Here is a 25,141-nt window from a genome sequence, read left to right on the forward strand (position 1 = left end):
AATTTTTTTCTTATTGGCACTTGACAGATATTAAATGGATATATTTAGTTATTAAGGAGGATAGTCTTGTCTGTAGTGCATGCAATTATAATTTTTGTTTATATTGTCTTACTATTTGAAAGTTATCCTTTCATGTATTTAATTGTAACAGATTCAGTTATTTCCATATTCACTGTTAAATCATGGCACTGAATTAAATTGTTGAGCAAAGGCGTAGATTTAGATTTTTTTGGGGGGGGGATTTGAATTGAGTTATTGCAATTGCTTTAGTAAGCTCTTATTGATTCAGGACTTCAATTTTATCCACTCAAAGCTCCTTTTGGGAAAATTTCATTTCATAGTCTTATTTTTGTTGGAGCTTCAGATTGGAAAATGGAACTTTAAGTTTATAACTGAAAGATAAGAAAATTTTAATGAAATGCTCTTAAATTCATTTCTTTAGGTTTAGAAATGCTAGAATTTTAGAGAAAAATGCATTCTTAGAAATTTTGAATTCTTCTGTTGTGTGATTTATATGCAGAACTTGCTTAAGACACTTTTTATTGGGAAATAAATAAAAAGAATTGTTGGAAATGACGTAAAACAGTGACAACAGACTTGATCAAAACAGTTAACATGGTGTTTTATATTTTAATAAGACTTAAATAAAATAAATATTAAGAACAAGAATATATGAATGTATTAAAAGAAAATTAAGATAATCTACAGTGGAATTCCACTCTATTTGTTCTTATTTTTAAGTAGCTGCTCCCCCCCCCCCAATTACTTGATTTCCTGGAAATATTTGGCATGTATAACTTCATACTTTATTTAGTGCATAACTTATGTATAACTTTTAATGCATCAGTTTAATTATATACATAACTTTAACTTATAACTATAACTTTTGTATAGCTTTAATTTTGTTCACAATTCCAACTAGAGAGTATCTATACACGTCAGGTTATAATGGACATTAGACTATGTTATTTTAATGACATTGCACCTATATTATTGACTGTGTAAATTAAACTTTAATCGAGTATAAAATAATTTTGATTTATAATGCTTATTAAAAATGTAACTGTCTAATTTAATTTCTGTACATTCGGTCACTGTACTTTCTCTTTCTTATTCCTACTGATATTAAACACAATCTTTTTTCCTTTGCTTTTAACAATAGGAAAATGTACAATTAAAATATTTAACAAAACAGCGAAAATGATTTGAATTTCTTTGTAGAAGTGATATTCATTGTTAAAAAATTATGTAAAATTAAAAAAAAAATAGCCTTGCCAGTTTCTCTCCCTCCCCCACAAAAAAAAAAAAAAAAAAAATGCTTGACAAATAAGTTGGTGTCATTAAAAAGATAATTTTTTTAAATTGTGTAGTTTTTTTTTTTTTTTTTTTTTTTTTTTGCTATAGTATTTTTGAAAGTTGGATAAATGTCAAAATCTTGTTTAATTTTTATATAACAAAAAATTTTATGCAAATTATTCCAGGGTGCATATTTTTTTTCTTTTAAGTATATTTGTACCAAATTTAATAGATTGAGATAAAACAGTGTAACCTTTAATGCCAATATCCTAACACATGCACACATTCTTTTTTATTAATAATAAAGATATGAATAATTCCCAACTCTTTAGACAATAAGCTAGAAATGGAGGCAGCAATTTACTAAAATTTTTGTTAAAATGAAAAAAAAAAAAAAAAATGTTAATTTGCTTACTCTTTATATTAAAATAGGTGTTTTAAAATGAGATAATATTTATAATAAATATTTCATTTGGCAATTTTTTTAATGGGCATTATTTACTTTTTCTATCTTAAATTCTTTAAAATTATAAAGAAATATATACAACATTTAAAATGATGAAAGAAATATCTTCACATTTGTTTGATCTCAATTTAGAAGTGTTGTAACTGTATTATTTGTTCATTTACATTCATGTTAATAAATCACAAGTTTATTATCTGCCCCCCCCCCCCCCATTGTGTGTGAGGTAGTTAAACAGTATTTTGTTACTTATTGGTTCATTAGAGACTTCTCATCTTTTTTTTTTTCTCCCTTCTTTTCATTCATCACCTCCTTTATATAATGATTCATTCTTATATGACATTTATACATGACTAAAATCAAAATGCAATGAAGTTTTCTAGATTGAAGGGAAAGGAAGTTATTAAAGGGAGAAGGATTACTTTCGGTTTTCTTTTTCTTTACCTTTGAATGTGAAAAACTTGATTATTTGCAAGATTTTAATTTATTATTTTATATCATTTTTTTAAATTAACCGCTTTATTCAAAGATCATTAAAAAGCATTATTTTTATGTATTAAAGACTTGCTATTTATCTACTTCTTGCAACTGGATATTTAATAAGTGTGTTTGAAATTTAGAGTGACAAACTTCATGTTTTCATTTCTTATAATGATTATTGAGTAAAGGATGGTTTAAATAGATATTTAAGTTTTCATCAACAAATGAGATATTCTTCATTTTGAAAAACTTCTTATTTTAAAGTGGTTATATTTTTGTACAAAATGATAGCTAAATTTAATTTATTGAAGCAGATATTTCAATTTTAAATGTATTAATTTCATTTAAATCCTGGTTTATTCCAAACTGCCATCATTGGGTATTAAAAAATTTTCTGTGCCATCCAGTTTTTTTTTTTTTTTTTAAATAATTGATTAGAAAATTTCTCTTCTGGGATTTTGCTGTTTGCTTTAATGTGGATTAAATTCTGAAAGAGGAATGATTACTGTGTTGATATGTAAAGTTCCCTTAAAATGTAGAGTTCACATCTGAATATTATTATCAAAAATATGCTACATTTTCCTAGTAACGTTTTATTTTGATTTATGCTTTATAGAAAGAAGATAGTTTCCAGTCTCATTCTGATGTATTTATATGAGCATTAAGTATATAAGAGAATAGCTAATAAAATATTCCTTCCTTGAAAAACCATGTATATTTGTAAATTTGACGACTATTAATTATATATAATATACTTAGTATTTAATTTATGTTGATTGTGATTGAATTGAATAATAAACATTAATTTCATGTAGAATAATTTTTTCAACAATGTTTTGTCTTGCTTTTTTGCTGTAATAATTAGCAATGTATATTTTCATTAAAGAAAAATATTTTTTACAGTGTGCAACTAAAACAGACAAACAGATGGCCAAATCATTAACTCAAGAAGCAAAGAAATCTCGACAGTCTACCAGCAATGCTAAAGGAAACCGTGCTCGCAGAAATCCTCCTTCCAATCCCCCCAACTCCACCCCTGCAACCTCTCCGCCATCTGAGAGGCGGGCTACTCGCAATCTGCCTCCGCCCTCTCCCGCTAAACAGGTGACTAGGACTCCTACTGCGGCTGAGCGCAAAGCCATTAAGAACACTACTCCCATTCCTGCCGTAAACACACAGCCTAGTGGCAAGAAAGTTGCTGCAAATCCTCCCACTCTCAGTCCACAGGTGGCAGGAACTGCCCCTGTTTTATCTCAAGAAGTAGCAAGCACACCTCCTTCAAATTCAAGACATACGAAGAGCACTCATCAGTCTCAGTCACATTCATCACCCCCGTTATTGAAGTCTCAAAAGAGAAATCTTAAGAGACAGTCTGATGCCTCCGATCTCGATGGATCATCAGGCAGGGCAAGTAAGCGAGTGCGTCTTCAGCATCAGCCATTTCAATCGCCACCTCCTCCAAGCATCATCCCTGCCATTCTAAGGCAGCAAGTAGTCAAGACACCGGAGGACAAAATTGTTGTGTTCCATAAAGGAGAGTTTCTGGCTGTTCGAAATGAGAATGGTATGCAAGCTTCCTTTTAGTAGTCAAATTTTGTGAAATTAAAAAATATTTTAATGAACAAAATATCAGTGAAATGAATGAATGAATGAATGAATGAATGAAATAAAAATGATAATGTAAATAAAATGAATGAATGAATGATTGAATGAAATAAAAATGATAATGTAAATAAAAATGATAATGTAAATAAAATGAATGAATGATTGAATGAAATAAAAATGATAATGTAAATAAAATGAATGAATGATTGAATGAAATAAAAATGATAATGTAAATAAAATGAATGAATGATTGAATGAAATAAAAATGATAATGTAAATAAAATGAATGAATGATTGAATGAAATAAAAATGATAATGTAAATAAAATGAATGAATGATTGAATGAAATAAAAATGATAATGTAAATAAAATGAATGAATGATTGAATGAAATAAAAATGATAATAATGTAAATAAAATGAATGAATGATTGAATGAAATAAAAATGATAATAATGTAAATAAAATGAATGATTGAATGAAATAAAAATGATTTTATAAATAAAATTAAAGCAGTATTATGTACGAGACCAAAGGATGATATAAAATTTTACTTTTTAGTGATAATTGTAATTAAGAATCAGCTTCTGGAATAATATCTCAGAATGTTTTTTTGAGCCTTTAATTACAATTCATCCATATGCAACTTGTATAAATTATATATCTATCTACATGAATAGATTGGAAAAGAACGAGTATTTTCACTTACGATGAATACTATAATTTAAAGTATTAGCATTAAGGCAAGTTTTTGAGTGGGTTGAGCCAGTTTATGTGAAAAATTCTGCCTTCAGTAAGAATGATGGAAAAATAGCATAAAAAATAATTAATTATAGATATTTAAAAAATAGCATAAAAACTAATTATAGATATTTGATTTATCTAATTACAATGTTATTAAGGAAATTTTGTTTGTTTCATTTCCACTTTTCCAGCTTATCCATATCTATTTTTAAAATTCAGCTATTGCCATTAGAGATAAAAAGTGTGTGTGTATGTGTGTTTAAATTAAGCTCAGAGCAAAAGTTAAGCAACAACTTCAATTCATGAGAAAACTTTTAAGAGTGATTGTATTTAAAAAATTTTCGTTTGCAAAAATTAATAGAAATTCTAAAATTTTCTTAAATTTCAACTGTTTATGATTACTTTATGGTTGTTCAAATTAGAATTTTTGAGGCTACATGTGACAGTTGAGAAAATTTTTTCTAAAAGAATGAATGTTGAATTCTTTTCAAATGAATCCCCCCCCCCCAATTCAGAATGGCAGCCATTAGCAAATGATTCACAAGCTTGGAAATGAGAATATACTATAATCAAAAGTGTAATTGGAACAAATGTATGTGGAACATAGAACCTAATTTCAATGTTCTAAAGTTTATTTCTCTGTTAGTTTAATTTTGAGTTATGAAGAGTTGTCTAAAATCATTAAGAATTTTGAAAGGGAAAGTAAGTATTAAATTAATTCTCTAAGGAGATACAATGAGTGGACTGATTACTTGTAGAAGAGTTACTTTTAAAATTTAACTTATTAATAAAAAAATTAATAGAACAGATGTTTTGTCAGACATAATTTCAAATGATAAGTTTTTTAGTACAAGAAAGTAAAAGCTATAAAGTATAAATTTTCTTGTGTAGAAACTGAAAACACTGGCAATGATATTATTTACTTTTATATTGAAGAACTCAGGCTAAAAGCAGATGTCAAAATGAAATACAGAGAGTAAAGCGTCATGAAGAATGCTATACTCTTGTGTTTAGGCATCTATTATGTGGAGTGCTTAACCAGTTAAATGCAGAATTTATTTTTTAAAGGTCCTCAAATTTCTCTTTTTTTTAAAGTCAAGCTATAGTTTATATACACATCAAACACAGTACAAATGGTTGCATAGCAAATTTTGCAAAAAATTGTAATGAAGTTAATAAGATTTCATTTTTAGTAAATAAAAATTCACTGCGATTGCTCTAAAATGATTTGGTTTGATGTGCATATATGTCGAACACACTTAACTGATTAAATTTGAAAGCCATTTTAAGTACCTTAAAAGTGCTTAAATGGGGAATTGCTTAATTTTCTATTCAAATGCAAATAGAACATTTTTTTTAATTATTATTATCTTCTGGATATTGAATATGATAAATCAAAAGTATAGTCATAAAGCTTAGTTTAATGGATTACTAGAAAAAAAATCAACAAAAAGAAAGGTTCTAGAGTGATATTCAGAGAAAGGTTCTAGAGTGATAGTTCCAGGAATGTTGCATGTTAAGATAATGTTTCATGAGAACTCTCTCCTCCTTTCTTCAACAATTGGTACCACCATACATTGAAATACTGGAATAATTGTCCTGAAAGGCAAATATGATATACAAACTTTGCCAATTTGTTAAAGCGTTCGAGCTTCTATAATTTTTAATGTTCTAGCTAGTGAAGATTTTTTTTTATTGAGTATATATTTAGCCCTTTATATATTGTTGATGGTGTGGGATTAAGTTTCTCCTTACAGACAGACATGGTCTCACCCAGGGAAAGGGGACATGATCCACACAATGGGGAGATATAATGATGATCCTGTGAAGTTTTCACCTGACTTTTATTGATTTAACTTTTAGTCCTTTAACCCATTTTGTGGGTGGGGTATAAAAATATTATCAAAATCCATGGAAATTTTTTTTATATATAGCCTGTTATTTTGATTGTACTGATTTCGAAGGAAGTAATTACCTTTATCATTGTAAAAGTTAGTGACAAATCAAATAATTTTGTTTCCTTAATTTGGACCATTTTATACTTAACTGAACTCAAACAAGACACAAAAATATTACCCAGCAGTTTAATAATAAATATTAATCAATTGCAATAATAGGTGTTGTTTTTCTTAGCAACTTCTTTTAAGCAACATCTTAACATTTTTTTTAATACATTCATCTGTAAAGTTTTACATTTAAAAATATTAGAACATATGCTATATATTAAAACATAAAAAAAAAAGAAAAAAAAAGTTGATTGATTGGGGGGGAAAAATTGATATATAAAACAGATTCTAAACTAGTTTAGTAATAAAAATCTGTCATCATTATCTAGCATCAATAAAATTATATTTTTTGAATTAATACAGAATCGGTAATTGAATGATTGGTGTTTTTCGTATAATTTATATAGATATTTATGTCAGGGAACCATTCTCACTCTCTTGATCAATTAGTTTTTTACCTGATTTTATGAAAAATAGTTCAGTTTACTAATAATAAATCTTCAAAGTTTGCAATATTATATGTGGTTTCTGATTATTGTTTCATAAACCAAATTTTCAGAATTTTCAATTCTTGCACCACTTATTATCTCTAAGTAAAGTTATGACTGTTTTGAAATTGTACTATATTTTATTGGAATATTTCATGAAAATCTGAAGTATTTTTCCCTCCTCTCCCTATAAAAGATTTTTTTTTTCAATAATTGTTTCAAAAATTTTTTTGATTTAAATACATTAATATCCATATGCTATATTTATTTTTAAGATATTAATATTTTTATAATGGGAAAGCACAAATTATTTTAAAAACATAAAGTATTTTAAAGCATTTTTAACACAAAATAAAGCAGTAATTATTTAAGTATATCCTCTAATTTTAGATTCTGTTTTTTTGATATAAACATAATGAAACTTTTTTTTATTGCTGGATTATGTTTAATCCAGCTGATATATTATGTTTAATAAATTAATGTATGTTTAAATAGTGTATTCATCAAAATAAAATGATCATTTGTTGATTTGAGGAAATGTTGAAAAAGATCACAATTTTTTTTATTGTTAATCTTGAAAAAGTTGACTTAATTTTTTTTGGTAATGACAGTTTGCTTTATCTAAAACAATATGTTCTTTTTGGTGAAATTAATTAAAATGCTAAGTTATGTTTGGCCATCACACCAACAACATTCAAAATATGTTGGATTTTTGCTACATGTTATTTTCAAAATTAAGTCCCAGTTACCTTTGAATGTATATATCATTGTATATAATTTGCTAACTAAGCCCATTCTTGAAATTACACTTATAATAATTGTTTACCAAAACTCCCTCAGTTAACCAAGCTGTAAAAAAATTGAAATCTTATTGATATTATTTCAAATATTAAACAGTTGTATCCTCAAAAATATTGATCTCATAATGTATATTATATGTAAAATGCAGTCATTTTTAAATTCGAGATAAAATATTTATTGACCTTTTATAATTCAATTGCATAATTTTTAGAATTGAGGACTTTTGGGAAAAATATGAATAATCTGGATTGGAATATTCTAATTATGAAAATATTTGCAGCATTTTAAAATAAAATAAGATTTGAAGCAATATGTTTTATGTTCAAACTCTGTATATGTGAATCTGAAAAATCATTTAAAAGGATGTAAAAGAAATAAAGAAAATTTGTTTATTGATAATCATACTTTTTAATTTAAATATTTTAAAAAGATTATCAATGTAATCAGAGAAATAATCTCTCCCTTCCTCCCATTCTTTATTATTGAAAATATAAACTTCTTTAAAGATATTGGGAAAGAGATAAAATCAGATAAAGCATTCTTAATTAATGTGTTAGAGTTTGAACTGAGCTCATATGAAAAAAAAATGAATTCCAGTTATATGATTTTCAAGTATAATTTCTTTTTGTGGTTGAATTAAATAGAAGTACTGCATATTAAAATTTGCTTACTAAAACAGCTAAAATAAAAGTCTATATTCTGAGAGAAAAAGTGTCATGAATGTAATGTAATTTCTATTTAAAAAAAAATTTATCTGAGCATAAGAATTCTCCTCACAATTATGTTTATGAAACAGAAGATTAAATCAGTATTGTTCATTAATCAGAAAATTTATTGTTCTATGAATAGATTCATTACTGGAATATATAATTTCTTTAGCCAACAATTTTAAGTCTTGTCAATTTTTCTTCATGTTCGAGAAAAGTGGTGGTGGTGGATTTTAGCTTTATGGAAATAGTAATTTATACCATAAAATTTTTAGAATTACAGTCATGAATACTGTTTCATTATTGTAAAATCTTTTTAAAGAAATCTTTGAAATTGTAATGCTTATGACACACTGCATTGATGTTGGCTTAATAAAACAAAGTAAGGAAATAAGCATAGCTGAATTCTAAAAAGGATTTGCCAATAAAAATATTCAGTGATCGTAAATCAGAGATCTGAAAAATAAATATCCGTTTTTTTAAAAGTAAGTTGTGAGGAAGAAGGAATCTGTGCATTTCATAATTTTATTGTATATTTTACTCATAGTTGCTCATACAAGATTAGTTATTCTTCAAATTCCTGCTCATATAAAATTGTTTTTAATTTAATTTTAGAAAGCATAGAAGTAAATGATACATGACTCAGTTTAATATTTTATGTACTTTACTCATGTTAAAGTGTGTTAAAGTGCAAATTGAAAAAAAATTGCCCTCTTCTCAGTTATCTTTTATTATTTTGTATTCAAATAATTCGACTCTCCTTTTAGTTTCCATAATTGATTATTTGTGTATTTTTGAATTTTCATGACACCTTTTAGCCTTGTACTGTGTACTGATTTGTGTCATTACATTTTTGCAGTTAAATTTGAATGATTTATAAATTTACTAACTACATTTTTGACTTGAAAAAAGGAAGAATTTTTGAATTATGTACAAATTATGATATGAAAAAATATAATGGATTTTTTATGATTTAGTTTAATATGTTAGGTTGAATTTTTAGCTGGAATTCTATTCAGATTTAAAATAAAATCTAATTTCAGATTAATTAAAATAAATTATTATTTTATAAGTGAACAAATTTATCTTTATTAATTGATATGAAATATTTAGACTATCTATAGTGCTTCATTTTAATTTATTTGTATAATTTTAGTCATATAAAATATGTCTGTTTAAATAGTAATGTGTATTATTTTCTATTAAAAATCATCCCGATTCATATAACCCTCATGTACAATTTTAGTTTATTTCTGAAAGAAAATTACATGTGACATTGAACTCATAATGTCATTACCCACCATTTTAATTAAAATTCGACATTGTAATGCTTTTTGTGTGTGTGTGTGTTTTGAAAGTGTTTTAACATTGGGAAACAGATGTGTTTTTTTATTTTAAAGTTATTTTTCATTTTTTTTTTATTTTGAACAAATCTATCTTAAATGCTTTGTTTTAGTAATAAGAAGAATTTGCTTTTGTTAAATTTATTACTACTTTTTTTCTGCAATTTTTTAATTATCTTAATTCCAGCATTTTTTTCTTAATCCTTATAAAGGATTTGATAAGTTTAATTATAAAATGCATTTAGTATGAACTAATTATCTGCCAAGTGATTCAGCTTAGGAGTTTTCTTATTTGTGAAATCCCATAAGGGAAACTTTTAAAAGTGAATTTCAAGCACCATTTGTGAAAAACATCTTTTTCTTCAAAATGGCCAAATAAAACCTTGGAACTGTTAACTATTACAATTTTATCCTAAGAGAAGAGATTTGGAAGTGTGTGTGATGGAAATTTGCAAGGTTGGCAAAACTGTCAACCTCAGTTATTTTTTTAATTCATTTTATATGATTGCTTATGAAATTTTAAATTTTAAATATTAGCTGGATATAAATACAAAAGTGTATCTGCTCTAAAAATTATAGGTATTGAGTTTTCAGTACCATATACATTGTCTGCATTAAAGATAATTTATAGCTATTATAGCTCGAATTTGAGTAACTACTGTAAATATATAAATGTAAAAAAAAAAAAAAAAAAAAAAAAAGAATAATTATATATGATAATGTCACGGAAAATATACTAAAATATTTTTTTAATGAGAAATGGATTTATGTTGTAAATAAGCAAATAATGAATCTGCTTTTAAAAGACATTTACATGTATATTATTAATGGGTTTTAAAGAGCTATATAAAAAATGAACTAAAATGTATCTACACAATCTAAATCTATAAAGTTAAGTGTATCTAAAAAAATTATTAGTTATTTTTATCTGAAATCTTTGAAAATTACAATATTAAACCTGAAGATTTTATTGTTTCAGATTAATTTGTTTAAATATGTAACATTAAAAAATATTACTGATATTTATTTTGTATTTTCAGGGAGTTTTTTTGTTTGTAGAACAGCCCAAAATGTGTACAAAAGTAGTAAAAGATTTAAAATACAGTGGATGAGTGATAAAGAAGCTGACATATATATTCCCGATTTCTATGACCAAACAGGTAGGTATATATATATATATTTGTTAATTGCTATTCTTATTTTCCCTGTTATTATTTTTCTGTCCGCAACACTCAAAATCTTGCACTTTTAATTTCCGTTTTTCTAATTCATTCATATTGAATAATGTTTAGTGCCTTATATAGAATTTTTTAAATAATTTTTTCTCAAATTTTAAATCGGTTGATTATTGCTCTTGTCTTGCTGTTTAATCTAAGTACGTTTACCAAACTATTTATTTTTAAATTCATTACATTTTGTTTTTATAGACTTTGAATGTGTTCTGACAAATCTAAGGCTAAAACGTGTTGATAAAAATAAATATCAGCTACCACAGGAAGAGCGACAGAGAACTCTAAACATTCTTCAAAGAGCATTAAATGTTGAAAATGGAATGGACATATCTCCATTGCAAGTTACCACAGATGGAGGTGAGTTGCAGTTTTGTACTGCCCTTTTTATAATTAAAATTTTTCAGGCAATTCTGATTTCAAACTATATTTGAGTTTTTCTTGTATTTTGTATAACCAAGGAAATTCTAAAAAGATAAGACTTTCTGCTATTAGACCTTTCAGCTTATATATTTGAAGCACTTGCGACAGTAGATCAAATTTAATATGTTTAAGTTGAAAATTGTATGTTTACTGAAAATGAATATTTTTTTTGTGGGAAGATTGTGATTTTTCACAATTGAATTAACATCTTATTTTCTAAAACTGCATTCGAGTTAAAGCAACATTTCTTGATATTTTTTTCATGTGGAACATGGAGTTGAAAAATATTTCAAACTTATTTTCAACAATAATAATTTTAAAAAATCATCCTGAATTTGATAACTAAGAAAATAAGCAATTATTAATTTTCTTTGGTTATTATTAATTAAAAGTATTTTTTAAATTTCAATGTCCCTTGAGTTAAGATTTGTTTTTATTTTACTTTTTTTGGCAATGTTTTCAAGGGTTTATAAGGGCAAAAAAACTTATGAAATTTTATGACCTTCGTTTGTTTCTGTGTATGTCCTTTTTTTTAAGAAGCCTTAATGATATAGAAGAGAAAAATAGTAATCTTAGATTATAATAAGGATATCATGTCATCATGCAAAGCTGTTATTTCTTAGATTTTATAGAATTTTTGTGTTAATTGTTAGATTGAAGGAAGGCAGGTTTTCGTGATATCAACGAGGATATCAAGAATATCTTTTAAAGCCTCATATCACCATCATTATTATTTGAAATTTGAATGTTATTTGCTAAGTTAAATGTTATTTGATAAAAGTTGTTTTGTATTCAAATTTGAAAACATTTTTAAAGAATAAAATTAAATAAAATAATGAATGAGAATTGAAATTTTTACAAATTAATTTATGGGACCCTGTAATGAATAACATCTTCAAATGCTGATTCTTTTATTTATAAGCCAGGAATTTCATACTATATTTTATAACCCCCCCCTCTTTAATGATTTTGTCTGACATTTAATTTAGTTCTTAAAGAATTAATAAATTAAATTGTCCTACTTTAGTCGACGTTTCCATTGTTGGAAAAGAAGATGAAGAAATTTTACGGCTTCAACAAGAAAATTTGAAAAATGAACAGAAAACTAAAATTTCTCAATTGCGAAATCGGGCTGCGAATAGAGCTGTCAACAGGGGTCGACCAAAAAGGCCAGAACCAGCAGCAAAGGTTACTCGGGCCTCAACAACAGGTATTTCTTCCTTAAATAACTATTGTGAATCCTTATTTATCTATTTTTTTAATCTGGAAGTATAATTGTATACCTTACAAGTTGTAATAGTGGTTTATAGTCATTTATTATGTATTACAAAACAATAGAGTTTATGCAATTTTTATTATTATTATTTAAATTTTATTTTTTGTTGCTGTGGATTGTAATTTTAGTTATAGTAAGCTATTACTTTTCATTTGAATTTTAAATATTAACTGTTTCTTTTTTTGGTGAAAATAAAAGTACCTTCATGCATTATGTGTTGATAAGAAACAATGAAAATGGTTGTTTAAACACTAGAATTTACTGTTTCCTTTTTCTTTGCGCTCTTCTCTTTTTATTTTTGATGTAAATTGATAACTGGTTCAAGGTTATTTCTTCTTATTTTTTTAATAAAATTTCAGCTGCTGAAAGCAAAACACTAGCTGCAAAAGTGAAACTTCGGGCTCGGGAAACCGTTAAGGTGAAGCTGCGAAAAGAAGGTCAGAAATTTTTACAATAATTTGCAAAATTTCATTAATTTTTAAAAAAATAATTGTTTATAATTTGTGTATTTTAAAGCACCAGTTTTAAACATTAATTTTCTTTATATTTATTAATTTGATTTTATTAAAAAAATTTTGGGATTCCCCCCCCCCATACAAACAGCATAATTGAATCCAATGTTCATTGTTTGTTACTTCTTAACTATTTATTATGTTTTGCATATGAAAACTCAGAAGTGTTTTCTGCTGAAATTATTAATTTTCATGATTCGTATTTGTACCCTTGATATATTTGCATATTGTGGAACGTTAATAGCAAAGGATATTCTTACATCAAGTAGAATTTATGTAGGTTATGCTACTAAAACAGTTAAAATTACCTAAGTAGAATACATATTAAAAGTTAGTAAAATTATGTTTTCAAAGCTTGCAGAATTTTTTTTTTAATGTTTTGTAGCATATTGTAAACATTAAAGAAAAACTTTGAAACTTTATTTGAAATCAGTAATAGTAATATTTAGGAAATTGATGTAAGTGGCAAAGTATAGTCATTTGATTTTTATTATTTCAGGTGGTCGCATAATTGTACAAAATAAAGCTGGGAAACCAGTCACAAAGCTAAAGAAAATTGCTGAGAGGTTGCATCCAAACCCTAAGGTTACAGTGTTTGAAAAAGACCCCACTTTTGAAACTAAGTAAGAATGGATTTTAAAGTGCATTTTTCATCGGAATATTTTTTTTTGTTTTGTTTATATGTATTATTGCTCATTAAATATTTTTATCCTTTAATGGAATCCATTTTGCTTTTACAGCATTCAAATTCCATATGTATCATCTTCAGCTCATAGTAAGTTACTCATTCGTGCAATACTTTTGAAGGACATTAATATGTTACAGTCTTTAATAAAGGACACTACCCAGATATGCTCTGTAAGTATTTCAGTTCTGATTTCTGAGATTCTCTGCTGCTTTGTCTTGTATGATGCATGGAATAAAGAGGATGTCTACCTGTCTTAAAGTTTTTTCAATCTTAAAAAAATTCTCAAAGGTTCTATTAAATTCAATCCTTTTTTTCTGCTTCTCAGACAAAAATAATAATTTTCCATCCTTTTTGCTCTATTTTCCTTTCCTTAGATAAAATAACCATTCTTTAAAATAGATATGTATATTATGATAATGTATAATTTAATATATACTTGATACTTAGCTTTAATTTCTGAAATTAATTTTATGTTTTTAATTTGTAAGTTAATTGAGAATCTAAGTTGTAAAATATTTTTATAACTTGTAATACTTTGTTGTAAACTTTCTTTGATTTTGATAATTGATTTTTTTTATTAGTATTATTTTTAAAAGCAAAAACATCTTTGTCATTAAATCTTAAATACATTTCTTTTATGCAGGATGTTTTTTTTAAATTGATTTAATATGGCAATTGTAGGAAATGTTTATATTAAATTACTTTTTTAAAAAAATAATTGATTATGATTTTTATTATTTTTTATTTATTTTTATTATTTATGTTTAATTATTTTTGTTTCTTAATTATTTATTTTTATTAATTTTTTTATTTATGTTTATTTATTTTTTTATTTTTATTATTATTTTTGTTAGGAAAATATGGAAAGATGTGTTGTACCCTTAGCTTTTAGAAATTCTGTTGAAAAGTTCTGGAGAAACGGAATTAGGATGGTATTTGCTAGCAGCATATTTTTGTCAATTTTTTAAATATGAAATCTAGATATTTTAAATAAATATTAATGAATGATTGAAAATTTTTTTAAATTTTTTCACTAATAATTTCTAGGTTATTTAGTTTTGCAGCTCAAAAAGGGTGGAAAATATTGTTATAAAATTTTGTTGATGATGAATTGTATGATTGTGATGCGGTTTACCATTTTTATATTTTGGACTTGGTAGATACCCTGATTAATTGTATTTCTTCAATGCAGTATTTATTATTTTTTTGCTTTAAAATTTTTCTATTATTTCATTTGCTAATGCTAATAGTTTTCAACTTTTTTTAATGATTATTTTTCACATAGATGTTGTAAATGGTGTAATATTTGATAATTTTTGCTTACCTTTTGAACCAGAGCTAAAGCAGATTTTTTTTTTGTCATATTTAATGTGCTATTGTTTGACACCTAAGAGTTCTCAGTAATGTCAGTTTATTATTTTATCTGTTTTAAAATATAATTTTTTCCCTTATTTTAGCTTAATACTTATAGAAGTGTGGATGTTCAGCTTACACCCTTAATGTATGCTGTTTTAAAAGAAAATCACAGAGCCATTAAAGCTCTACTTACTGTAAATAAGAAAAAATATTGTAATCCTCCTGAGACACTTTTAGAATACCAAAGAAGTGGAAGGTAAACATTTTCCCCAGATTAATTACTTTTGATTAGTAAAGATATATAAATTAATTATTATATAGGGTTTTGTTTAGCATTATATATATATATTTGTAATGTACTTTTTGTTATGTGTTTGTTTTTGTTTGGGTTTCTTTTGCTTCTGTATAATTTTCCAAGATTTTTCAGTGTTAACATACTATTGTAAGACAAATGCATCAATACAGAATTTTGTATTATATAAATCAAGACAGAAAGCAATAAAAATATGAAAAATAAATTATGTTCTAAATTAGGTACGTGTGTCACTTTGTACTTTGAAAATATTGTATGTTTGGAAAACATCGTGGCATTCAAGAAAAAATGATAGTAGTATTTTGCATTCAAATTTAATGCCTGTCTTCTTTTACAATTTAATAAATATAAAAAAAGTAGTCATTTTAATTTTCATTTTGATCATATGTTCTTCAGATATTATTTCTGTGAGTTGTTTTTTTTTTTTTTTTTTTTTTTTTTTGACACAATCATATGCTTGAAATTGTTTGATTTTAGAAATCTTATTTTGTTTAGGATTAAAAAAAATATATAAATGGATAAAGATCTTAAAGTAGTATTGGTTAGGGTAAATGTGTTGATTATTAGTTTGGAATATGTTACTAAGACGAGTGAAGATAACATTTTATTTGCTCTAATAAATTTAAGAGGCATCCCTTATGCTCTTATCATTTAGGAATTTTTTATAGGTGTGAGTATTGAACTACGATACTTTTCCAATCCTATTGTTTTGATATCTGAATGTGGTGTCAAAGTAATTTCTAAGTAATCCATTTGACTGTTTTGTTGATCATTCAATGGATATAATTTTTTAAAAGCTGAATACCACTTATGTCATTGATTTAAACGTATATATAATTTTTTAAAGTTTGACCCAAATAAAAGTAGGACAGCAGATTTGGTTACAGAATTTCAAAAGGTCATTCTTAAAGCTTTTTTTTTTTTTTTTTTTTTTTTTTTTTTTTTGGTAAGTGGCTTTGGATATCTGGAGATACTATAAAAGGGTTTGCAATAATATTGTTTAATGCAATGGTAACAACAGAACAAATAATACTACACCATGTAATCCTTCATTAAAACAGTATGTACAGTAATGCATAGTTTTTTGATATCAGAAGATGTTAGTAGAATTTACAGTTGTTTTCAAATGAAAATATGTATGGAATTGAGTGTATTTTGCTGTAGAACTTCTGTGATATGCTATAGAAAGGAATATTGAAGAAAGCCTAGGACACTAGGGCATAGCTGATGAATCGCAAATCGGTCAATATTATTAATCCTGCACGATGAATTACAGTAAATGTCATTTCTACTTGCATTTTCTGTTGAAAAAAATCAGATTGTGCAAGTTGAACATGCTTTGGATAAATATGTGGCATGGTGTTTCTTATTTTGTTCTTGCTGTTTCATTCAATGGCACATAATTGCCAACCATTTCATTTTAGATTTCTAATAATATAACAATAATTTACCTGAGAAAGATCTATATAGAAAATGCCTAAAACCTGAGGCAGATTCCATTGGTTTTTCCATATTCTTTAATTAACTTTAATTTTTGTATTATTATTATTGTCTAATTAAATCTCAATATTAAGATCTTTTATTATTAATATGTCACATTACAGTTTACATCTTTTTTTTTATGTGTAGGAAAAAGTGAAAGCTTTTATTTCTAGATTTTGTCAAAGCTTCTTTAGTTTGATTTATTGAGCTTTTTGCTCTTAGAGATTTTATTTCTTGAAAACATTAGACATTTCTCGTGAAGCATTTTAATATCTTCTTTTATTAGATATAATATGGTAATGCTTGGCCATGCTACAAAAGCAATAAATCCTTGTCGTGGAGGCAGAGAAGGAAATAATGCATTTCTGAAGGTAAGTCTTTTATTTTTGCTATCGCATTTGATTATGTCATGTATTTTGAATTATAAATAATACAAATGTTCACTGTTTGTCCACATATAAGTTTTTAAAAATGGAGTAAACATTTTTTTTTAAATATAGTAAGTAGACACATGCTTCCAATTACAAAATTTCATTAATTTTATTAAATAATGTAGCGATTGTATGCAAAATACTTTGACTTTTAAAGAGTTGCAGAAATTAAACTTTTGTGAAATACCATTGTAAAAAATATCAGTTGGTAAAATGTAGCTCTTGCATTCATCTATCAGGCCACAACATTTAATGCTTTGATTCATAAAATTTGCAAAGGTATTAAGAAAAAATTTATTGACTTAAACCACTTTCTCATACTTTAACTAATGTTTGGATGAGATTTTATTACTTGTGAGTGATAATATGCATATCACAATAAGTTAACGAAAGGGCTGTATAAAAAATAATACTCCTTGGATTATTAAAAAATTGTCACTGAGGACGAATCTCTTATACTTAGAATAGACTCCAAAATGATTGTTTTGATAATTGATGTTTTCATCTAATTTAAAGTGACATGTCTGTCTAAACTGCATTTCTTGGGAAAGAAGAATTTGATTCTGTATGAAATCAGGCAATGCAAACTCATTGTCATGGTCTGATTATAGTTGTCCATGAATACTATATGGGTGCCAGTTATTACATTGAAGTCATTCTCTGCTCTGTCATTTTGTAATATTGGATACTGAAACAACTCTTTAATTTGATTTAAGTCTAAATTGACTTATTGGTCTAATTGACAGATCAGATGGCCTGAAGATAACTTTGGAAATAAGCCAAAGTGTCTATTTCTATAACACTTGTATGATATCCATTCTTCTTGGGAAGTAAAGATCGTGTAGCCTTGCATTATATATATTTCAGATTTCATGCCTTGTTTTTGAAATATATGTAATTCTTTTAAAAAAACTAATATTATACATATAGCTGTGAACAAAATTTTTTAGTTATTTGATATTCTACTAATTTTCTGTGATCTTCAATGTTTATTTTCTCAAATTTCAATTTCTTTTTTAAAAAGTTGCAATTGGTGACTTATAAAAATAAGTAATAGTATGCCTGATCAGCAAATTCCTTTCTTTTCATGATTATGGTAGGATGTATTGCTAGTAAAATATTGTATTGCTAGTAGTCTAAGAGTTCTTATAGTATATAAATTTGCTTTTCTGAAATAAAATGTTTTTAAATTTGTGATAAGTCCTATTAAATTTAAAAATAAAGACAATTCTGAAAATTTAACAGATAGAAGCAGGAAACTTCATATTGATATAGATGAATATCATAGGAATGTTATAGTGAAAATTTTGCACTTTAGAAGCCTGTTAATATTTAATTTTTTATACTGTAGCTTAAGCTATGTGTTTTCTGTACTGTAGCTTAAGCCATGTATACTGTTGTGTAAGCCGTGTGTGTGCAATGTAAAGCTTATGTGTTTTCTTAAAAGTTGCCCACCTTATTTATTGAACATTTTATTATTAGAACTGTTTGTCCAGTTGAAATCTTGAGGTGGCTATTATTTATAATAAATATTTGTTCTACTTTTTTGGGAGATGTTTGGGATACACTCCTATGTATATGTATGAAACAACTTCAAGTTATTTAAATTAAAAAAAATATATAGATTCTAATGTGAATTCAGGTTTCATGTTAATTTCTGAATTGCTCATATTTTTGCTTCCTCGTGGTCTTGTTCTTTTCTTTACATGCACATAAAATAATTATTAGTTCAGTTAAATGTAAGAAAATCTCCTTTTGAAGTTATATAAATAGCGAATGCATTTTCATGTCCTATTTTTTTTATTTCTTGTCGAAGCTTATCACTCTCTTATCATGGCTTTAGTGAAGAAACCTTAATTTCTTTTTGAAATTGAACTCGTTTCTTAATAGTCATGAAGAAGAACAGAAAATTTTGTTTAATAAGCTCATTATCACCTTTCTTTATTAAAAAAGATATATATGCCTGCACTAGACTACATTGTGAGCAGATTGTCATGTTATGGATTATCAATAAAAGTTAATCCCAAAATGTTGTATAAAAAACTTCAACCACACAACACACTAAAAAAAAAAAAAGTTTTTTTTTTTTTTTTTTTTAACATTAAGCACTTCTAACTTGAGAATAATTTTAAATACATATTGATAGAAAAAGGATTTCTGTAATTTATGATATTATTTGATAAATTTCTGCGCATTTTAACTATTTTAAAGTCGGAATTGATGGGGAACTCTTTCCCAACGCGGAGCGTCACATTTTCTACCTTTTACAATACTGCCAAGTTAGGGTGAAACAGAGTATAATTGTTTTAATCAGTTTATTTCTTTTAATATTTCTGTTTTCTATATAGTTTTTTAAGATTTACTATTGATAATCACGTATTGTGTTTTTCTTCAACAAACCTGAATTAATGTTTAAGTTTATATATTTGTGTATTAAATTTTAAAAAATTTGTCTTAATTAGATCAGTATTATTTACTAAACTAAAATTGTATTTTGAACAGGACGTAAATTTCTGCGATTCTACCTATCCTACTGTTGACCAAACTGTTATAAAAGAAGCTCTTAGAGCAGGTGTTTCTATGGAAACGATCAGTCTTTTACTTACTGAAAATCAAGAAGATAATTATGTACACTCTTGGAAGGTAACTTATTTCGAATTTATTTATAATTTATTTCATATTTTTGAAAAATTGGTGATTATCCTAGTTTCATTTCCTTTCTATTGCTGTAAGTTCTAAGTATATACAGTATATAGGAAGTGCAATTATATCTGGAGTAAGAAATGGGAAGGTAACTGATACTTACTTGTAAAAGAGGGGGGGGGGTAATTTATTTTTTATTTGTTTTTTAAATGCACCTCAGCATTTTATATTTTGTTTTAAATTTCTTCAATGTATTTGCTGTAAAATGTCTCGCTATCTATACTTTTAGTATGATGAACAAATATCAAATTTCATTCTTTTGCCTTGTATTACATTTTTTAAAAATTTTGATTATTACATTTAAAAAAAATTTTGATTCACATATAGTAGGGACCAGCAACCACCTGATTTACTCGAGAAAAATTTCTACATTTTGTTCCAATGCAAAACGTGTTCCTTCTAATTATACTTTTTTTTTTTAATAACATATATTCTCATTCAGGAAATTAGATTCTTTGCACATATTTCTTAACTGCATTTAAAGTATGTTTTGACTTAGGTGTAAAATAATATATTCGTAAGAAGAATTAATTTTTTTTTTTTTTTTTTCCCCTTGCAGAAAGACTTGGTTTTGAGGCAGATATATATTGCTATTAGAAATGGTCATCATAAACTTGCTGGCCATTTAGTTTGTCAAGCCATGGACAAGGGTGGATATGGATTTGGAAATCTTCATAGAGATGTTAGTTAGCAAATAATAAGTTTTGAATATATTTTTCTTAGGTTATCCTTTAATGTTTAATATGTTAAAAATAAAATTTTGGTTTGATTTCAGGTATTAGTTTATGATAGGCAACCCTTATCACCTCATTACAAAGCTGCATCAGTCACTAAAAAGACGCAGGGCAATGCAAGGGTATTTATACAGTCATAGTTTTTTGTTATTTAGTTAATTATATATTTTATATTGTCTTATAATCTGTTTAATATTTTATGATTAAGACCAATAGGATTTTTGCTATTGTTAACTCTGATAATAACGTTTAATTTTTATTCATTAGTTGAATATAATGGATATGAAATATTTTTTTTAAAAAAACAAATCAATTAATAATATATTTTATAAAAGTGCAAATTTTGAATTTTTGCTTCATTCAATGAGTAGTATTTTTAAATTGAAAAGTAAAATTCTTGGGCAGTGGTCTAAATTTATTTTATTTTCGGCCTCTGCAAAATTTTTGAATAACAAGAATTTGAACATTTTGATTTTTTTTCATTGTTATTAATGAATGATTATCTTTTCATAGATATTTCAAATATACTTAAATTGAATAGTTTACATTGTTAATAAAAATATAAATTTTTCTATATATTAATGATATTATGCTTTTAACTGTTGTGAATACTTTATTTCCTATAATTTCTCTGGAAATTTTAGAAAGCTTTGTGTTTTACATTAGCATTCTTTCTTTCTTTCTTTTTTTTTACATAATGTGTTATTAAGAATTTTTTTTATTTTCTCATGTAATTTTCTTAACGCTTCTTTTTTTATTATGTATATTGTTGATATTGTATCATTACTAATATTTTTACAGGATTTTATGCTGTTTTTAAAATATTTTATTTCTCTAGATCACACCTTTGCATTGTGCAGCTATCAATCCAAATCCTCAATATTTGACAGCTTTGTTAACATTAGCTCCAGAGTATAACATATCTGATGATAATGGTTGGAGGCCTATACATTATGCATCAGTTTGTAAAAGCACTGGTCCTTTAGAATTGTTAATTTCCAGGTTTGTTTTATGTCTGATCTCACCAAATTATCATGTGTAAACCTTTATTTTATGGTCTAATTTTTTGTGTTTTAATTTTTAGGAGTATTAATCTAGAAGAGCCAGAATCGGATGGCAATACTGCTTTACAAGTTGCTGCCCTTGCTGGTCGTGCTCATAATGTTGATTTAATCTTGAAACATTTAATAGCCTCAGGTTTGTTAAGATGTTTTCTTTGCAAAATATTTGTTTTTTAAAGCAGAAAAATTGCATAGTGCTTTATCTTTATTTTTTTTTACTTTGTCTTTAAAACTTTTATGCTGTTAGCAGTAGTATTATATGCTTTATTTTTTTATATGATGTTTTGTTCAAAAGTTTTTAAAGAACATGATTATGAGTTTAATCCTTCAGGTAACAGACACCTAAATTTTTGTTGCTTTTAAAAGTACAGTGGTGAATGTTTTTATTGAAATGATTTTTTTTTTCATTCTGCAGCTATTATAATAAAGCTTATATACCTAATCATAATTTAAATTAAAAATATGTATAAATGATACTGTTAAAAAATTACAAAGATTTTGTGTTTTGAGGCTGATTTGAAAACGGATACTACTTTTGTAGAATTATCTGGTTTTTGAAAGAAAGAAAAGGGGGGGGGGGCATAGTTTCAACATATTAATGAAGTGAATACTTTCAGTGATAAAAATAAATATGTTGTGAGCTCTCTAGTAATATATTCTTTAAAGGAGAGTTCTGTAATTTTGCAGTGAATGTGGTCTATCATTGCAAAACTAAAATTTTTTCAGCATCTAGATTAAGGAGAATGAGTGCAAGTGTTCTAAAAACAAAACATTAAAGCAACAACTTATAGAACAGTGAGAACATATTTCCATACTTGAATCTAGATACATTTCATATTTTAATACTGTTCTTGAGTTTCTTTATATAAGGGAACAGAATATTAATCAGAAGATAAGAGTGCTTTTTTGTCGGGATTTTTTGACCAAAAATTCAAAATGTCTATGATTTTACTAAACACTGCTTAATGGTGTGTTTGCAATAAAGATATTAATGGTCTAATTTGTCAATCTAAAGGTAGGATGCAGAGTGCCCTTGTTTCATTTGTTTGTAATAAAAGTGGTGCACACTAAAACGATTTGTAAGAAAAACAACAACACTTATTATAGAAAATATTGGCCCTTTTTTGTATATAAAACCAAAACAATTTTCTAGGGTACTCCGTAAAAATGGTGATTGTTTTCATTACATTTACAATTTGTTTCTTGTATTGAGCAATTTAAAACTATAAGCAGGGTTTTAAGATATTTCTCTTTATTCACTAATTAGTTTTCTGTTTAAAATTTTTAGCTTCTGTTGTTGAGATTGAGTTTTCTGCTTGATTATGCTTCCTCTTTAGCTGTTAACCCTTTGAAATATACTGTTCTTTGAAATCTAGGTCTCTGTGAACCTAAAACAACCGAAAATGTTGAGGAAAGAAGATAAACCTTTTTTCTTCCCACTTGTAAATAAAATGTTCATTTGTGTCTTGCATTGTCATGTTTGTAATATCCAGACTCTTGATGATTATATAATTGTCATTTGCAAACTATGATATTTTAAAATTACTTAAATGACTATGATTACTTAAAATTACTTAAAATCTTAAAATCTCATTCTTTACCTTTGTATGTCATAATACCTTATTGTTTAGTAAATGAACGTTTGACGAAAAATATAACTAAACATGACAAAAAACTTCTACATGGGTTATTCCTTAGGATTAAGTTGATTTATTGCATTGATTTAATTTTATTAGTATTTTATGTTTAAGATACTTTCAGTGCAATTATGCATGCTGCCTACATAATTAATGGAAAGTAAATTTTCACTTATCTTTAGAAGGAATCTTTGATTTAACCTAACGAGAAAAAAAGAAATGTCATGTTTGGATTCAATACCCAAAACTATCTGGAATATTACATAGTTATGCATTTTTGTAATAGTTTTTTTAGAACTTGATCATTTTAAATATTTATGTTTAACTAATTATGCCATTTATTGATCTTAAAATTTTAATATGTAGTATTTGAAAGCTTGTAACATATAGATTTTTATTTTTAATATTAATAAAATTTTTATTTTAGAACATACAAGAAAGGAAACGGCCATTACAGTTTCACTTCAAGATAAACAGTGTGTCAATGCAATTGACAAAGGAAACAAAAAATCTTTTACTGCTCTACATATAGCCTGTCAGCAAGGTCACACTGTAAGTCATCTTTTCTTTTCGAAATGTACATTAATTGTGTTTAGAGGATTTAAGTATTATATACTATATTTAATAGTAGCTTTATTTCTTTAATATAAAAAATAATCAGAATCCTGGGATTGTAGCCTTATTTGTGAATCTGTTGTATTTTGGTCTACCATTACCATCTGATATTGATGGAAGTTTAAAATATCTATTGCTTGTATCCTCTATCATTAATTTTAAGTATAAGGCCATTCCGAAAAAATAGCCATTTTGTAATTTCTAAAACTGGATGCTAAGCAATCAAATTTTACAGTTTTTATAATTTAGTTCCAAATTTGTTCAACTAGATTTTTTTAAATGACCAGATTATTTAAATAACTATTATTAAATTAATTAATATTTGTTTACTGAAGAAAAACTGTTAATTAAAAGTTAATGCTGATTCAAAGCATATAATCTAAACAAATGATCATAACATGAGAGCATGAATTTTATAGATACCTTCCAAGCATGTGTATTACTTTTTCAGTTCTTAATATTAAGAGCCAAATTGCATAATTAAAATTTATATGCATATTTTATTAAAAATTTGTATTTATATAAGTTCCAAAGATTCTTTTAAACGTAAAAAGACTCTCCATTTCTCTATATCTAAAATAATTTATTTTATTCATTGCAAGTAAACAATTTAAACAAATGAAGTATATCCCCCTTCACAGATTCACTGTAATTTTATAAATATTTTTTTCTGTTTAATTATAGGAGGTAATGTTTAGAAATTAGTCAATTGAAGTGTGGCTTCTTAAGTAAATTTGTTAGAATTAAACT

The 25,141-nt window shown here is 25.9% G+C and overlaps 1 protein-coding gene across 4 annotated transcripts in view; it reads left to right on the plus strand.

The window, feature by feature from the left end:
* Positions 1-25,141, plus strand: part of LOC129956468 (poly [ADP-ribose] polymerase tankyrase-like) — a 141,044-nt gene that overhangs the window by 68,032 nt on the left and 47,871 nt on the right. For all 4 annotated transcript variants that reach the window (XM_056068371.1, XM_056068370.1, XM_056068368.1 and 1 more), the window contains 15 exons: positions 3,143-3,803; positions 10,972-11,091; positions 11,359-11,520; positions 12,611-12,793; positions 13,219-13,296; positions 13,871-13,994; positions 14,112-14,229; positions 15,517-15,671; positions 17,497-17,581; positions 20,144-20,284; positions 20,904-21,026; positions 21,120-21,200; positions 21,917-22,080; positions 22,163-22,275; positions 24,204-24,328. In XM_056068371.1, coding sequence (XP_055924346.1) covers positions 3,143-3,803; positions 10,972-11,091; positions 11,359-11,520; positions 12,611-12,793; positions 13,219-13,296; positions 13,871-13,994; positions 14,112-14,229; positions 15,517-15,671; positions 17,497-17,581; positions 20,144-20,284; positions 20,904-21,026; positions 21,120-21,200; positions 21,917-22,080; positions 22,163-22,275; positions 24,204-24,328 — 2,433 coding nt within the window. The remainder of the gene's footprint in view (positions 1-3,142; positions 3,804-10,971; positions 11,092-11,358; positions 11,521-12,610; positions 12,794-13,218; positions 13,297-13,870; positions 13,995-14,111; positions 14,230-15,516; positions 15,672-17,496; positions 17,582-20,143; positions 20,285-20,903; positions 21,027-21,119; positions 21,201-21,916; positions 22,081-22,162; positions 22,276-24,203; positions 24,329-25,141) is intronic.

The sequence above is a fragment of the Argiope bruennichi genome, chromosome 11 (genome assembly GCF_947563725.1).
Source record: "Argiope bruennichi chromosome 11, qqArgBrue1.1, whole genome shotgun sequence".
NCBI lineage: Eukaryota > Metazoa > Arthropoda > Arachnida > Araneae > Araneidae > Argiope > Argiope bruennichi.